The 18740-nt window shown below is 38.0% G+C and overlaps 1 protein-coding gene across 1 annotated transcript; it reads right to left on the reverse strand.

The window, feature by feature from the left end:
- Positions 1–15215: 15215 nt before the first annotated feature.
- Positions 15216–17015, reverse strand: LOC141907836 (pulmonary surfactant-associated protein D-like). The gene is made up of 4 exons (XM_074797579.1): positions 16967–17015; positions 16077–16226; positions 15901–15986; positions 15216–15371 (listed from the first exon to the last, which is right to left on the reverse strand). Exons 1-4 carry the CDS (start codon positions 17013–17015, stop codon positions 15216–15218), a joined length of 441 nt encoding a protein of 146 aa, XP_074653680.1.
- Between the last annotated feature and the right edge of the window lie 1725 nt (positions 17016–18740).

Genomic DNA, 18740 nt, shown 5'->3' on the forward strand with positions numbered 1-18740 from the left:
AATATTGAAATTGCATCGATTTTTTGCGAAAACACATGTTTTGACTGCAAATATGAATGAAACGTTTTAGCACTTAATTTGAATAAATATTCCCTAGGTGCGGTTGGGTGGATGACTGTTAAAATAATTGTTACATATGAAAGCCCTGAAGTATGGAAGCCCTAAACGACCGATTGCGAAATCACCAGTTATGTTTTTTTACGAAATTCTGTTTGACGATATTACGAGTTACGATTTGGACGATTATCGATTGGCCACTACAACAGTTCGGTTGTTCAGAACTTCAACAGAGACATTTTAAAAAAACAAACTTATCATCCACGTTCTCATGTGTTCGGAACCTCACCTGAGACATTTCTAATCGAAAATGAACTACAACCACCAGACATTAGACATTTTATCAGCACACTTCCAAAAACTGATCATCCACACTTCACATGTGTTCAGTGCATCACCTGAGACATTTCTAATTGAAAATGAACTACAAACACCAGACATTAGACATTTTATCAGCACACTTTCAAAAACTGATCGTCCACACTTCACATGTGTTCAGAACTTCACCTGAGACATTTTTAAAATGAAAATTAACTGCAAGCACAGGAACAAAAATATGAAAGCCTCATATATTTTGCATGGAACATCTGTCCAGAATACAAACAATATTTCGAGTTTAATCAACTATTGGCGGTTCATGAGTGGTCTATGGTCATGAATATACAGATATCGAAACCACATATCTTTTGCGAGAAATCAATAAACTATATATATATATATATATATCAAAGTTTATTGATTGGTTTTATTTTTCATACCGCACAAAATACATATAAGATAAGAGATATCGCAGTGAAGATGTTCATATCGTCCTCTCGTTCATTTCTATTGACAGTCCTTCGAACAAATAGCTCGTTTCGGACTCTGGCATATAACATCGTTCCATTTACCACTACCTCGATACATTTCAACGCAACGTTCGAAAAAACGAAGACCATACAACCATCCGACTCCACTCGGCTGTCCGGTAGCCCAATTCCTGAAATCCTGCAAACAGATACAAAAAACTTCCTTATGAATCAAACCAGTATAAGTTATATTAATATCTATGGATAAAACAAGGTCGGATCGAGGATTCTATGAGGGGATGGAATTTGATATTGGAATGGACATTAACTTCGAAAAGGACCGATTTGGCAATGCGGGCTGCGAGCGAAGCATTGGGGTGGGTAATGCATCTCCCACGGATGATTAAAAATGGTCCATTTGGATTTATTGTTAGTCTTTTCTTAAATTTCCCAATGCAAAAAAATCTAATAACACATAAAAACCATCTTGTATACGTCAGGATGTTTCCTTTGTTTCAAAGAGCGGTCTAGCGCACGCGTGAAGGCCAGAACTAAAGGCAACATACACGCGCTTACGAGCAAAGCTGAGCTACTTAATTTTCCGCTAGATGGCGAACTAGTCGAAGGTTGCTGCTCTAATGCATTATGGAATGCTTTAGAGCTGTCTTACAGTCGCTGAAATGCCCAAACACGGATAGTTGGCGAAAAAGATGTTTGAAAAATTTTCTTTTCTTTTGGAAAATCCCCCACATCTCGAGAAAATCAACTCTTTCGTTGGTGAATAAAAAATCATTTTTATTCACCAACGAAAGAGTTGATTGAAGCTACTTTGATATATAGAATCACGGTACATATAGGACAATGTTATTCGAGAGAATATTCCTAGAAACGACGAACTTACCGTAGTGAGGTCAAATGATGAGCCCCGTTTCCAAATACCAAGCCAAACAGACGAAACGTCATCGGGTATTAGACCTAAAATGACGACAGTATCGTTTAAGCTAAAACATGATCGCCACTCCTCTGCATAAAACAGCATAGTCCATCACGTACATACTCTGAGCTACGTTATTTTCCTCCAAGCTATCGATTCTGGCTAGTTTCGAAGACGAACAATGTTGGCTTTGCGGCGAAATTTCCGGAAAAAACTTTAAGCATTTCGTGTTTCCAGCCGGGGTCCAACCGTCATCACAAACACACGCTGTAACTATATATACATCCATACGACACAACGATTAGCGATGACTCAAACATCATCAGCAATCCAAAATTTCCCCCTCTTAATTTATAAAACGCACTGATCAAAACACCTCTTTCTCTGTTCGAATTCTATACAATAATCACCATCATAAAAGACAATTGCTTTTAATTTGTTTAGTTTGTAACGGTTCCTTGCCGCCTAGTACTAACTATTCATAGCAGTCGTAGATCTGGATCCAATCGACTTTCGTTTCTCAATCAGACAAAATCCATTAAATTCCACACACTTTTTTCGTTTAAGAGCTTTGCCCAATGAAATAGATTTCAGGAAGTTTTCTAACATAAATGATGGATAGTAATATCAATAAGTGACAATTATATTGGTATACTTACCTGCCGTTGTAGAACAGACCAGGAACAGAGTCGATATCATCAGCTTCATATTCGAAGAGTCTACCTCTTTCTTATTTGATCTGAAACTGAAGGCATGGACATTTTTAGTAGCCGTTCTACTTGCTAACAACAAAACATAGGTCCCTTATGAACTATGAATATTGAAATCATTTATTTCCAGGTATAATTTACTTACTCGTTCTATCAGCGAAATTGATATGTAAAATGATTATTGTTTAGTATCATATATACGGGCGTGTTGACGCTTTTGCACAAAACAGTCGCGCTGAAAACAAACATTGATGAGGATATTCAGCACTTGATTTGAGTAAATAATATGTGGTAGTTTTCGGGGACAGGTTTAATCAATTATCGGTGGTTGAATGATTATTGTTTAGTGTCCTATATAAGAGCGTGTTGACGATTTCGCATAAAATATGCGCAGTGAAAACACACATTGGCCGTCAGGCTTTTTCGACACTTGACTCGAGGACGCGGCCATTTTCAAGAACAGTTTAAATCAATAATTGGTTGTTTGCATACAGTCAGTTAGAACTGTTAAAAAGTGCCATTTCCACATAAATATATGGCATTCATTGCATACGTGTATCTAGGTAGACATTCTTCTTTCATGCAATGGGAATTCCATAAAAGAAAACGTTTTCGAAGAAGAAACTCTGTTTTTGTACTGGTAATTTTTACTAAAGAAATCGACTTAAGACATTAATGATTCGTACCAAGCGCCGGTTATAATATACCCGCTACTGTGGCAAGTGAGGATCCACCAGGTGACGTCTGTCAGTTACTGTATTTCTTCTGCAGTTCAATTAAATCCACTTTTAAAACTGAATTGAAAGATTATTTTATTCTACGTAAGATTTCAGAGAACACGTGATGAGATTCGGCACCGATACTGTGGCAAGCGAGGATCCACCAGGTGTCGGTAGTAGTTACTCAGTTATTGTACTTCAGTTACTCAGTTACTTCAGTTACTGTACTGTTCTTCTGCATTTCAATTCAATTCGAATCGACTTTTCTCATAAGTAAATCATTCGTTTTCAGTAAAATCTATACCATGCACCGATTGAGAAAGGGAATCTTTTATCTATCCGATAACTTGTTTGATAATTCTCGGATTTAGAAGCCTAAAAACCAAGCCTTAACGTCATGTCATCTTTGTCATTTTGTATTGACAGACTATCTATCGAACAATAGCCGGCTTGTTACCCCGGCAAAACATCGTTTAAAAAACGAACAGAATATTTACCAGTTTTGATACTATTTCAAGGCAAGATTCTTCTGTTGCGGGCATCCCTGCACTCGTTTCTTGATCGACTCAATTCTGGTAATCCGTGTAACCAATAATGAACGGGCTCACGAGATTCTATCCGTCAGTTCATTATATCATGAAATATGGCGGAACGGGGTATTAGCTTCGCCTTATACTTTCATATTAATTGGTTGATCGGTGTCACGAATTTTCAATGCTCTCATCCGCAACGAGCTGAGAGCTTTGTAGAAATATCCAGCATCGGTTCAGACGATTTTATGTCTAAAGGCTTTGATTTAATACATATTCCTTAAGGTTTCATTTTATCATTTCCGTCGATGTGCTTCATGAAATTTGGACTGATTACCATTCACATATAGACGTCTCGTTCAAGGCGATCTCAATATTCAACACCATCGGGTAAATCTAAAAAGAATCTTCATAACTTGTCTGATCGTAACCTTAGCGTCGTAAAGATATCCGGCCTGTGATGTATTGCTCGCAAATGTCACGATTTTCATTTGTAGATAAATAAAGTCGCAGGGAAATCTTTTTGAACGTTGCTTGGGTGGTTTTCTGACGGCTCGCAAAACGTAATAGACATTTTCTGAAACGTGTTTTTCATCAGCAATCTCTGAGCTCTTGCGACTATCGAGTAAAATTGCCGGTTCGAATCCCTTATAGTTAATGTACCAGTTTCAGGTTAGAACGTAAGCGCGCTAGAAAATGCAAATTATGTCTTATCATCCGACTGTGCAAGAACGGAATAAATAACTGAGTGTTCGATTTTCAGAGAATTAATCGTCGAACAACTTCAGAAGTCTATCATTGGTCATAAGACGACCTATAACCGCTACAGAATAGTTTTATTTTCGATACCGAACAAAAATGTGAATTTGTGATAATATCGTAGTGAAGATGTTCATCATATCGTTCTCGTTCATTGACAGTCCTTCGAACAAATAGCTGGCCGGAAATTGTAGCACAGAACATCGTTCCACTTACCACTACCTCCATACATTTCAACGCATTTTTCGTAAACAAAAAGACTATTTATCGACCATTTGGTTCTACTCGGCTGTCCGGTAGCCCAATTCCTGAAATTCTGCAGACAGGCAATAGAATAACTTCCTTATTAATCAAACCGGTATAAGTTATATAGATTGATATACAAGCTACAACCAAGGTCGGATCGAGGATTCTTTTGAGGGTTGGAACTAGAACTTGATATTGGAATGGGCACTAATTTGGAAAAATGGCAGATTTGGCAAGAATGCCGGCACCAAGCCATTAATAGGAGTCATCACTAAATATCTCGATTTGTTCTATTAAGAAACTCAATCTCATTCTGAGACGTGCTGAACATGATAACAGAGATAAGAATATATCACTGTTAATTCGATAGAAGACATAATGTGAGTTTTATTTAATCTTTGCATGTAGAGCTTAAGCCAAATAAATTTCAAATGTTAGAAAAAAAAATAAAAGACATAAAACGTTTTATTGAAATATTTGAAAACATGTATATGTAAGTTGTAGATCGCCGATGAAGTACTATTATCAATAAATTAATAATTTGATTTATTCCGCTCCTGGGCCGCTGTTGATATAAGTTAAGTTAGTTTCCGACTCAGTTCCACAGTTGCGAGTTAGAGTTAACTCTGAGTTAAAGTTAGTTCATTTTCAATGAGTTAACTCAGAGTTAAATCTTAACTGGGAACTGTGGAACTGGACCCCGGATGATGGGGTTTTGAAATAACTGTTCGAAACTAAACGTTTCTACAAATCTACTGTGGGTTTTTTTATTTCTAACACTGAGATTCATATCAGTTCACTATAGTCAACATGTTTCATTCTAATCAATATTTCAGAGAATCGGCATCGAATCATTAAAAACCCGAGGGTTAAAGAGAACGCAGTTCTACAAGACTCGAGAACAGATGTCAACATGACTTGAAGGACTGAACTACGGTTTTAGATTTAAAAATCGAGTCGCCTGTCTCGTTACCGGCAGGAGGTTTGTGTGGCGAGTTTGTAAGGAAAATACTAATAATTACCATATAACAATGAATCAAATAATCTAGATGGGCATAGTCGTTCTTTTTAAGTTGTAAATTTTCAAAGTGGGTCAAAGCACGCGTACAAATCGTCAGAACGAACGGGCGACAAGACATACCATGAACGTACACGAATGTTTCGTGATTTTGAATACGGATGAAGTCATTATGTAGAAGTAGATCTGGCTGATCGTGAGAATTATTGCTACAATGAAGAAATTACCGATTGAAAGTTGAACGTCGAATACCCGGGGCTGGCATAATCCCTGAATCCGAGGTAGGCGGAATCCGCATGAACCATCAGACCTGAAAACGATAACAGTATTATATCAGTTCAATAACTCTCCCGATAAAACACGCACGGCACATGGCATATTTCAGCATACATACTCTGAGCCACATTATTCTCTTCAACGCTATCTACCATGGCCAGTCTGGAAAACATGCAATGTTGATCTTGCCGGCCATATTCCATAAAAAGCTTGAAGCATTTTGAGTTTCCGGCTTTCGTCCAACCGGCTTCACAAACACACGCTGAAACTATATCCAACTATTATCAAATTCTATCAGATCATTTGCATGCGGTTCTACACGGTCTATAAGCCTATACTATGGAGCGATGTGGCCGAGTTGTTTGAGCGTTCGCTCTGGAAGCCGGGTCATGTGAAGTAGTGTCCCATAGGCGATACACTTATCCTCATTTCCTCTCTCCACCCAGGAAGAAAGACACTAAATATTTGGATGGATATATGAAAGCTGTGGGTACTGGAGTGTGTAATGGGTAGTGTAGTGTGATCTGTGTGCATTTGTGACCAGCACACAGATCACATTGTTCATTGGGGTTTGGTCCAGGACTCACGAGATTTTCAACAACACGGAAGTAACGTGTAATAAATGATGACTTGAATTGCATGACTACCTACCACCCGTCATTATTGTTGGAAAACTAAACGTTCCGCACTGACTAAAAATTAGTAATAACATTGTAGAAATGGCCAGAATTTTAACTTAGGTTCTATCTCATTTTTATTTTACAATTGCGATTGGTATAATTTTTTTTTAAACGTCCGTTAAGGCTTCATGTTTCGTCTGTTCTTCACTGCAAATAGTTACGCAACTACGCACATTTCAGTGTTTTTGGCAGCTGTACACTCAATCGGCACCGTTCGTGACTACCTTCACTGCGGAATTATCATTAATTAACATCGCCATATCACATCATCAACTTATATTGTGCCTTAAAACCCTAACAGCCGAAATAATTGAAATGCACACACGATTTCTATCATTGAAAATTGAGAGAGTGGCCGTGTTTGTGTTCTGCTGCTTCGCGTAAATCCCGCGCGGTTGCGCAACCGCGCGGAGTGGGGCCGATACGTCCAGGAGTAAATAGGTACCTGGTCTGATAGATGTCTCCCGAGCGTCTAGCAGCTGCTCGGATGTTACCTCTCCCCAGGGAGAGATGACTGATACATGGAATGGAGTTATAGGCTGGGAATAACAATGCTGGAAAGTTAGGCGCTCTGAGCAGCTTCGCTGGATTTAGCGCTTTATAAGTCAAAATGTTTACTTAGGCTAACAATAATGCTAACACATATTAAACGACAATCTTTGTCTTTCAATCTACTGTTTTATTTCCCGTTAATTCATGTCCTTTCTTCTACAATTCATACTATTTATTTTTCTTTTTACAGATTCGATAAATTAGCTTAATATTTGTGAACATGGGTCGGAAAAATTTACGATAAATTCAAAAACAGTCGCACAGCCTGAAACATTTGCTTTTTCTGCAAAGCTTACTGCACACAGTTTTTCATTAACTTTGAGGGACTGGTGAACCTTTTCTACAATGGAACAGGCGCTTTACACTTTTCAAAATTGATTTATTCGATTCTAACTCATATTTACTATCCATAGTTTGCTTAGCTTTATTCATTTGTGGCAATTCATATTGATATATTATTTTACCTGCCGTTGTAGAACAGACCAATAACAGAGTTGATATTATCAGCATCATTTTCGACGAGTCAACTTCTTCTTTTATCTATAACACTGATAACGTATACAGATATTGAAAGATTTATTAAGCCTATTATGGGAAGTGCATGGTCCTTGCATATTTGCTGAGTTGAGAATCAACCAGGGAATTACACAAATTAAAAGAATTTAAAAACAAGAATTTATTTATTAAATCTAAAATATTTAAAAGACACGACGTTTCGATCTCACCCTAGAGATCATCGTCAGGTGTGTTATAGTGGGATTTTATCTTATTATCCGTTCACCACGTTTGAGTGTGGTTATCGTTCAATTACATGAAGTTTCATTGGTCATATGCGCTTAATATATATCTACTTAATATGTTCTTTGTTTTTGTTTTTTCGTTCTAAATTGTTATGGTTCAGTCTAGAACTAACTTTTAACATCGTTAACGTTCATTTTCCGTTTCGTCCACGTTTACAGCGGAAATCAATTGGCGTTTAGGAACGAAATTGACTTGATGCACTCGATTTGATATCTAATTTGATACACTTGATTTGATATTTGATTCGACAAAATACAAATACATGAACATATTACAATAACACGGTAATTACCAGGATAGATCATAATTTGATTTCCATTTCACATTGTACAAATCGTGTATTCGAATTTTTCCTAGGCTGTTTTGTTATTTCTGGACATTTCGACTAAAAACTCTATTTATAATCGCTCTTCCCCGGCATATAATTTTACTTACCCGCTCCGTCAGCAGTTTCGTGATGAATGTTCAATTATAATTCGGCCGGAACAATATTGAAATTGCATCGATTTCTCGCGAAAACACATGTTTTGACTGCAAATATGAATGAAACGTTTTAGCACTTAATTTGAATAAATATTCCCTAGGCGCGGTTGGGTGGATGACTGTTAAAATAATTGTTACGTATGAAAGCCCTGAAGTATGGAAGCCCTAAACGACCGATTACGAAATCACCAGTTATGTTCTACGAATTCTATGTTTGACGATATTAAGATTTACGATTTGGACGTTTAACGATTGGACACTACACAACAGTTCGGTTAAGTTTATCACGAGAGGTCAAGGTTGTTGTCCAATGACGTCAATGCATAGTGTGAATGAACGTTGCTTTCAAACGCCATGCTGGGCCAAATTCGGCTATCTGAGTTAGTCGACTATAGTCGAACTAGTAAGTGAAAGCGAAAAGCCATCAAATCTCTTTGTCTTTTTAAATGTTCAGTGCTTCATCTGGGATATTTCGGATTGAAAATGAACCGCGAACTCCAGACATTAGACATTTCATCATCAGACTTGTGTGTTCAGAATTTCACCCGGGACATTTTCAAATGAAAATTAACTGCAAACGCAGGAATAAAAAAACAATATATAAAAGTGTCACATATTTTGCATGGAACATCTGTCCTGAATACAAACAGGTTGTCGAGTTTCAATCAACTATTGCTGGTTTATGAGTGGTCAATATGTTTATGAGTATAGATATGTCGAAACCAAATATCTTTTGCAAGAAATCAATAAACCTCGTTAATGATAGTGATGCCTACGGAAGAACACTCCTATTGTAAAACTGATAATCGTGGATTCATTCTTTATCTATCTTAGTAAGAAGAGACAACACAAAACTGCGTGCCGTATCGTACCCGCTGCCGGAACCGGTAATAGCATCCTCCCTCGGCAGGGATTCGAACCTGATGGCATCGAGAATGCCACGGTACGAAACCCTGCCACACCAGATCGAGTGCGCGACTCAGATGAAGTCATTATCAGCCGATCAGAAATCCCGTTTTATTTTAGCCCGGGTTTTCCCATAATATGGTTCTGCCGTGTAATTTATCTCAGCGATTATACAACAAGCAATCTGATTGGTGCTGCAGGTTTTCGTGCGGCAAAGCTGCGCATGTACCTGCGCACCGGTCTAGTGTGGCAGGGGTTCGTGCCTCGGCACGTACTTCGGCAATCATCGGCAGTGTTCGGCTGTCCCGATCATTGGTCGATTTTCAAAGGGGCTTCATGTGGACGCCCACTGCCTAGATAGGTTTCGCAAATTCGGAAAATCTCAAATTATCAATTTGTCAAGATTGTGTTGTGTGTGTAAAAAGATACCATATTTTCAAGGGTCTGAGGTCCAAAATGGACCCAGTCAAGCGATATCTTTTGTCTATCTTAACACAAAAAAGGAAATTGTTGGTAGTTTGAAATTGACTCGCCTAAGGTGGACCGTGGTTGTTTTTTTTTTACTTAAGAAATGAATGCCATTACCAGAAAATGATGCAGATATGAGACCTGTTGTTTTTCCAGGATTCTTCGGCCATTTATTTTTCTCTTTTAGAAAAACATGGGAAATTGGTGCTAGTATGAAATTAACAAGCCGAGTACACAGATGAGCAGCAGCCTGTCCGCCCAAAAAATATAGCCTTATTCTATTTGATTACATTTCCTAAAAGGTGTTCCTCATCAGCTAGCTCCGAGCTCTCGCAATTGTTGAGTTTTAAAGTGCCGGTTGAATCCCATATAGTTATCGTATCAGTTTCAGGTTAGAATACAGTCCGCTGGAAATACTAACTTTGTCCAATCATCCGACAGTGCAAGAACGAAATAAGCCACTGAGTGATCGAGTGATTTTTTAGAGAATTAAACTTTAAACAACTTCAGAGGTCTATCATAGGTCATAAGACGACCGTATCGCCGCAACAGAATATATTTATTTTCGATACCGAACAAAATGTGATCTTGCAAGATGTTCATATCGCCCACGTTTAATTTTATTGACAATCCTTCGAACAAATAGCTGGTTTCATATTGAGGCATATAACATCGTTCCATTTACCACTACCTCGATACATTTCAACGCAACGTTCGATCATACGATAACGGCCCTTCCATCCGGTTACACTCGGCTCTCCGGAAGCCCAATTCCTGAAATCCTGCAAACAGGTAATGAAACAACTTCCTTATGATTGAAATCTGAAGGGGTGGACCTTGATATTGGAATGGACACTCAATTTGAAAAAGGCTAGACTTAGCAGCGTGGGGTGCGAGCGAAACATTGGTAGGAGTTCTGGTGGCCGGTCTCCAACTGAAAATCTATCAAGACAAACAGTCGTTGTTCTTGGCATTAATAGGGACTATTTGGATTAATTTTTAGTCTTTTTTAAATTCCCTTTGCAAAAAGTCTTTTCCTGTCTTATTCAAGGGTGCATTCAAATTTTGAAGGAATGGAGCCGGCCCTCGAATACGTCTAGATGTTTTCCCTCGTGTCAACGAGCGGTCGCAAGCACGCCAGCCAGAACAAAAGGCACCCATTGACAGTTGATGTGACTGACTTACTGCCTTCATTGTCCGCTAGATGGCGAGCTAGTCGAAGGTGGCTGCACTAACTGTACTATGGCATGATTTGAAGCCGTCTTACAGTCGTTGAAATAAAGCAATAACTGCCCTAACACGATAGATCGAGGAACTTTTTGAAACATTTTCTTTCGCCAAAAATCCCCCATATCTCGAGCAAATTAGGTTCTCTATTCGTCGACGAAAGGGTTGATCGAAGCTTCTTTGATGTGTATTTTAACGGTACATGGTCATATAGGGCAATGTTATTCCTACAAACGACGAATTTACCGTAGTGAAGTCAAATGATGTGGCCCGTTTCCTAAATCCAAGCCAAACAGACGGCACGTCATCGGGTATTAGACCTAAAATGACGACAGTATTGTGTAAGTTAAACCATGGTCGCCTCTCCCCGTACGAAACAGCATATCAGGCGCGGATCCAGGATTTTTTCCAGGATGGGGTTCATAAAAATGTTAATCTTAAACTGCCGACCAAAATTTCTAATGATAGGGGGCCTATACGGCATAATATTGTTTGGCCGAACATATAAGATGATATGGTACCGATTATGTGGTACTGTTCGCCCGCTTTGTCTTGGGTACATTCCTTAAAACGATTAAAAATTTCGATTAAAACGATTAAAAATGTTTTTGGTAGCCTGCATATTTCGACGTGTACATACTCTGAGCTACATCATTTTCCTCCAAGCTATCGATTTTGGCCAGTGCCGAAGACGAACAATGGAGGCGGCTCAGCGAATTTCCCGGAGAAAACATTAAGCATTTCGTGTTTCCAGCCGGGCTCCAACCGTCATCACAAACACACGCTGAAACTAGATGAGTCGAAAAAGTATACACTATCATCCGCGTAAGATGGACGACGACATAAAAGTCGCGCACTGATTCAGTCAACACTATCAGCCACCATCAGTACGCCTGATGATGGCTAATAGTATTTAGCCGAAACGTTGCTAAAAAAAAGTCTCATCTATTCAAGAATTTTTCATTTTCATCTTTGACTGAATCATTGTGAGATTTCTCTCGTCAAGCTCACACTGCATTCATAACGACGCAACGATTACCAATGACTCAAAAATCATCAGCAATCCAAAATGTCCCGCTCTCATCCACTATTCCCTCCTCTTTGTTTCAAATGCACTCATCTAAAAGACCCCTTTTTCCGTTTAAATGTTAATCAATAAGGCCACGCAAAGAGTTACCCTTGTATCACATCAGCCCCTGTGACGAGAACGGCACGTAATCATTTTTATTTCCCTTTTTGTAAAAAAAAAGATAGAGGAAGTTTTATTCCAAGTTCCAAAAGTTATGAGGGCGACTTTTTAAATTTTTTAAATGGCGAAATTTTGGCGATAGTGACCGCGAAGAAAACATTAAAAAGTGTAACCAGTTGGCCAGTTGCACGGTCGTGACTTAAGTCCCAAAGTGGTCTTATCTGAAAACTGGTTTTAAGTTGTTAGATTGGCTTTAGAACTAAGATGGCCTTAGACTTGTCTTGAATCTAAGCCATGACTATGCAACCGGTCCCAGGTGATTAAGACCAAAACCCCAATCAAAAGACAAAATTCATTAAATTCCTAATGCCTTTTTTTTTCATTTGAGAGCTTTGCTCAATGAAATGTTTTTCAGGAAGTTTTCAAACATAAATGACGGATTGTATCCCTAAAACGCCGTTATCTCTGCCTGACGGTTTTATCAATAAGTGCCAATTATATTGGTAAATTTACCTGCCGTTGTAGAACAGACCAGAAACAAAGTCGATAGTATCAGCTTCATATTCGACGAGATTTTATCTTATGTATTCTGAAACTGAAGGCATGGACATTTTTAGTAGACTTAAAAACATTGTTAACAAAAATATATATGAAAAATATAGGTATTATGGCTGTATTATGTGCGAACAATGAATATTGAGACGATAATCAATCCGGGAGCTACCGAAAATCATCGTGATAATTACAAATTTTGTCCATATCTCACAAAGCTCCCACATATAGTTAATTAGCATTTTTTGAGAGACAGTCGCGCGCATGGATTTGGAATTAATCTAACGATATATGATTCATTGCAAGTGCTAGCTTTTAAATAAGGTATCCTCGGGACGAAGTTATCTTTCTTTCTAATTTGCTGAAATAAATCACAAAATCAAATTTCGATTCTCTATCTAATCTTTTGTTGTTGTTTTTTTTTCGACCGGCGGCCAGTTATATCCGACTATCTATCGCGAAATTAAAAGCTAAAATAGCTAGCACCTAGTTTCTAATTTCTGCCTAGTGTTTTAAGTTGACCCGGCCTATACATGTGTCAGAACCGTAGCTAACCATAACAGTTATCGATATGAACTACTTGCAAATTTTATTGCGGCTTAGAAAATGACCCGGCCGATCGGGAGAAACAAGGTATCATTTTTAGCCAAATACATTTTTCATTAAATTTTGATTATAACGAATCAGATTCAAATTATATTCAAAAACTTTTTGTTTGTAAAATCCTTTAATCCCCAGTATAACTTAACTTACCCTTTCGGTCAGCAGTTTCACCATATGTTAAATGATTATTGTTTTCGTATCATATATACAGGCTTGGTAACGATTTCGCATAAAAAAAACATGTGCACTGAAAGCAAATATCGGTGAGGAGGCTTTTTCGGTACTTGATTCGAGCAAATACGCGCTAATTTCCAAGAACAGTTCAGTTAGTTAGAATAGTTCAAAAATGCCATTTCCGCGTACCGTGGCAGATTCGATTTTACACTTAACGTTCGATAAACTATTTTCCAACCAAAAACGAATATCAAAGCCTTCCATAAAAAGAGCTGAAAAATAAGGCAAGTACTGGAAATTGAGCGAATGAATTCTTCAAATGGGGTCTGGTAACAGGAAGCACCCCTATTCTTCTTTATTCAGGTTTGTCCAGTAATTTCTCGCTATATAATCTGGCCCCAAAACAGGCAAATGTAGCACATATTCTACAAATTCGGATTTCATACGAATTTACCGCGTCTAGTTCAGCGGCGGTCTTTTTCGACTAACAGATCATGACCACGACATAAAAATGGAGTTAAATGGGTCGAATTAAACTATAGTGATAAGGTACATATTGTGTAAACCAATGTCCCGATCACAGAGTTAAGCAATTTATTTTGAATAATCAAATTAATAGGCTTTTTTTTATCAGTACATCTTTCGTTGAAAATGCACCCCTTGCGGCTCCCTTTTTTCGTAATTTTTTCTTTAATACGCTTTATATTCTTCTGTTATGCAATAAGGATTTCATTTAAAAGAAAACGTTTCTGGTGAAGAAACTCTGATTTTGTATTTTACCGCTACTTTTTACTGAAGAAATTGACTTAAGCGCCGGTTATAATATATCCGCTACTGTGACAAGCGAGGATCCACCAGGTGTCGGTAGTGGTTTACTCAGTTACCGTACTTCAATTTCTTCTGCAGTTCAACTAAATCCACTTTAAAAACTAAATTCAAAAATTGTTTCATTCTACGCAAGATTTCAGAGAACACGTGGTGAGATTTGGCACCGTTACTGTGGCATGCGAGGATCCACCAGGTGTCGGTAGTGGTTACTCGGTTACTGTGCTTCAATTTCTTCTGAAGTTCAACTAAATCCACTTTCTAAACTGAATTCAAAAATTGTTTCATTTTACGTTATATTTCGGAGAACACGTGGTGAGATTCGGCACCGTTACTGTGGCAAGCGAAGATCCACCAGGTGTCGGTAGCGGTTACTCAGTTACTGTACTTCAATTTCTTCTGAAGTTCAAATAAATCCACTTTCAAAACTGAATTGAAATATTGTTTCATTCTAAGTAAGATTTCAGAGAACACGTGGTGAGATTCGGCACCGTTACTCTGGCAAGCGAGGATCCACCAGGTGTCGGTAGTGGTAATTCTGTTACTGTATATCAATTTCTTCTACGTTTCAATTGATATCGAATCAACTTTTATTCTAAGTAAATCAATTTTCAATGAGAAGGCGAATCTTTTATCTATTCGATGAGTTGATCGATAGTTTTCAGATTTAGAAGCCTAAAAACCAAGTCTAAACGTCATGTCATTCTTGTATAATTCTTTATTGACAGTTCTTCGAACAAATAGCCGGCTTATAATCCCAGCAATTTACATCGTTCCATTTACCAGACGTCTGATAGATTTCAAGGCAAGGTTCTTTGTCTGGAGGGTCTCCGCCGACATCGCTTGGTTCGTTATTGGCCCAATTGTGGTATCCCTGAAACCAGTAATGAACGGGACTTGAATGAAAGAATCAAATCATAATACATTACAAACTACACAGTTGTTTAATGGAGGTCGCTTTTACGGACTGGTATTAATTCAAGCACTGTGGTTAGGCCGGCCTAGCTCGGGTCATTAACAACCCGAGGGTAAAAGATAACACAACTCAGCCCCAAGAACATGTCAAGATATCACCCATTGTGTTATTGGCTTCGAGGACTGCATAACTACAATTTTAGATTTTGAAAATCGAGTCCCCCGTTTCGTTTGGCAGGTGCTTGTAAGAAAAAAACACCGACAATAGGCATATAACAATGAATCAAATAATCTAGATGGGCAAGGCTTCATTTTTAGTTGTAAATTTTCAAAGTGGGTCAAAGCACGCGTAAAAACCGTCAGAAAGAACTGGCAAAAAGACACACCATGAACGTACAAAAATATTTTGTGACTTTTTATACGCATGAAGTCATTATCTAAGACTACGTAGGTCTGGCTGAGAACTATCGCTACAATTACGAAATTACCGATGGAAATGTGAACTTCGAAAATCCCATCTGATCAGGATCCGTAAACCCGAGATAAGCGGAATGCACAGAAGACGGTATTAGACCTGAAAATGATAACAGAATTGTATCAGTTCAACTAATATCACCCCCCCCCCCTCTCCCCGATAAAACACGGCATATTTCAGCATACATACTCTGAGCCACATTATTCTCTTCAACGCTCTCTACCATGGCCAGTCTGGATGAGCTGCAATGTTGGTGTTGTGAGAGAGATCCCGAAGAAAATATGAAGCATTTCGTGTTTCCGGCTTTTGTCCAACCGGCTTCGCAAACACACGCTGAAACTATATCCAACGAATCATCAAATTCTATCAGATCATTTGCATGCGGTCTATACGGGTTGATAAGCCTACTATGGAGCGATGTGGCCGAGTCGCTTGAGCAGAAGTCGGGTCGACATGTGAAGTTGTAGTGTTTAGGCAAGACACTTATCCTCATTGCCTCTTTCCACCCAGGAGTAAACAGGTACCTGGCCTGATAGATGACTCATGAGCGCTTAGTAGCTGGTCGGATTTTACTTCTCTACAGGGAGAGATGACTGATATACGGAATGAGTTTTTAGGCTGGGGACGATAATGCTAGAAAGTTAAGCGCTCTGAGCAGCTACGCTGGATTTAGCGCTTCATTAGACAAATGTTTATAATGGCTAACAATAATGCTAACACATATCAAACGTTTTCAATCTACCGTTTTATTTCCCGTTAATTCCTCTCTCTATCATTTCTATTATTTCTTTTTCTTTTTTTAGATATTTGTGAAACTGTTTCGATTCGGAAATATTCATGATCTGAATAAATTCGACCACAGTTGGAAACATTTTGCTTTTCTGCAAAGCTTACTGGACTGTGGATACAGTTTTTCATTTTAGTATAAAGTACTCTGGTGAACATTTTCTACAATGGAACAGGCGCTATACAAATTTCGAGATTGAATTATTGATTTATTAGATTCTAACTCATATTTATTCCCCTTAGTTTGCTTAGCTTTATTCATTTGTGACAATTTATATTGGTATATTATTTACCTGCCGTTGTAGAACAGATCAGAAACAAAGTCGATATCATCAGCTTCATTTTCGACGAGTCAATTATCTAAAACTGATAATGAAAAAATATAAGCGTTTTAACTGTTTATTGATAGATTTTAAGCCTATTGAAGTCACGTAGTGTGAATATTTAGAGAGCGTTTGTCAAATGAACGTTAACGTAAATATTAATCAATGCAATCAATGTAATTTCTCTTCCCGATATCGTTGAAAGGCAAAGGTTTACATCGCATTTGATCTTGACTTGATACAGTTGATTTGATAGAGTTGATTTGATACACTTGATTTGATACAGTTGATTTGATACAGTTGATTTGACACACTTGATTTGATACACTTGATTTGATACATTTGATTTGGTACACTTGATTTGATACACTTGATTTGACACACTTGATTTAATACATTTGATTTGATACACCTGATTTGACACACTTGATTTGATACACTTGATTTGATACAAACTCGGCGATTATCAGGATAGATCATAATTTGATTCTCATTTCAGATTTTTTTGTGATTCAAATGAATTTCAATTATCAAAATTAGAATTTACGAACGTTACGGATTCACACTTAGCTGAATATCTTTGAAGTCGAAACTACATTGCTCAGTTTACTCAAAGCGACGAAAGCAATTAATAATCATTTTCTTTAAGCATCGTCGCACAGAAAATGTCATCAAACCCATCGATGACAGCTACTATTTGTGCTCGCTGACAGAATCATAAAAAAACAGTTTCTATATCAGCACATCGTGTTTATTCAAGATCCCGAAAAGAAAATTAACGTGGTTTTGAAATTGAAATCAGATTCTTTTTTCGAAAAACGTATTGTAAAAATCGTGTATTCGAATTTTTCCTGGGTCGGATTTTATTATTTCCCGCCGTTTCTGGAAAATCCGACTTTTAGGAATGGTTTACAACGAGTTAACTCATATCTAATGTGGAAACGGAGTCAAGCGTAACTGTAGAACTAGGTCCACAGAAACCAGTATAAATTAGAATGATAACGCGGAAAACTGTGAGTCACAGTCAGTTAAACTATTTAAAAAAACTCTATTTATAATCGCTCTTCCCCGGCATATGATTTTACTTACCCACTCTGTCAGCAGTTTCGTGATAAATGTTCAATTATAATTCGGCCGGAACAATATTGAAATTGCATCGATTTCTCGCGAAAACACATGTTTTGACTGCAAATATGAATGAAGCGTTTTAGCACTTAATTTGAATAAATATTCCCTAGGTGCGGTTGGGTGGATGACTGTTAAAATAATTGTTACATATGAAAGCCCTGAAGTATGGAAGCCCTAAACGACCGATTGCGAAATCACCACGTCTTATGTTTTACGAATTACGAGCTTTAGGTGTTTAACGATTGACCACTAAAAGCTGGGTTCATTTAATCGCGAGGGGTCAAGGTTGTTGTCAAAATGGCGTGTGTAATTCGTCATTCGTAAAACGTAACCCGTAATTCCCGACGTGGCTTCAGCATGGAAGCCCTGAAACAATACGTGTTCGGAATTTCATATGATACATTATTGATTGTAGTTGTAGCAAAAGATTACCCGATTTTACGGTTTTACTCATCGTCACCCGTCAAGGGATTCGAACCCACTACGCTAAAGCTGTTCGCCGAACCCCTTGACCTCACGAGTCGTTGGAGTCGTTACTAGCCGACCAGAATCCGGTCGTACCAATCACAGCGCTTGTAACAAATGACATGAGGCTTCTGTTGGTTATCCCGTTAAA

Source organism: Tubulanus polymorphus, chromosome 6 (genome assembly GCF_964204645.1).
Source record: "Tubulanus polymorphus chromosome 6, tnTubPoly1.2, whole genome shotgun sequence".
Classification (NCBI taxonomy): Eukaryota; Metazoa; Nemertea; class Palaeonemertea; order Tubulaniformes; family Tubulanidae; genus Tubulanus; species Tubulanus polymorphus.

Coding starts and splice junctions, on each gene's coding strand:
- LOC141907836 (XM_074797579.1), bottom strand. CDS start 17,015: ATGAAGCTGATGATATCGACTTTGTTTCTGATCTGTTCTACAACGGCA. Junction 15,987..16,076: donor AGAGAATAATGTGGCTCAGA/GTATGTATGCTG, acceptor TATCATTTTCAG/GTCTAATACCGTCTTCTGTG. Junction 15,372..15,900: donor CGAAGTTCACATTTCCATCG/GTAATTTCGTAA, acceptor TACTGGTTTCAG/GGATACCACAATTGGGCCAA.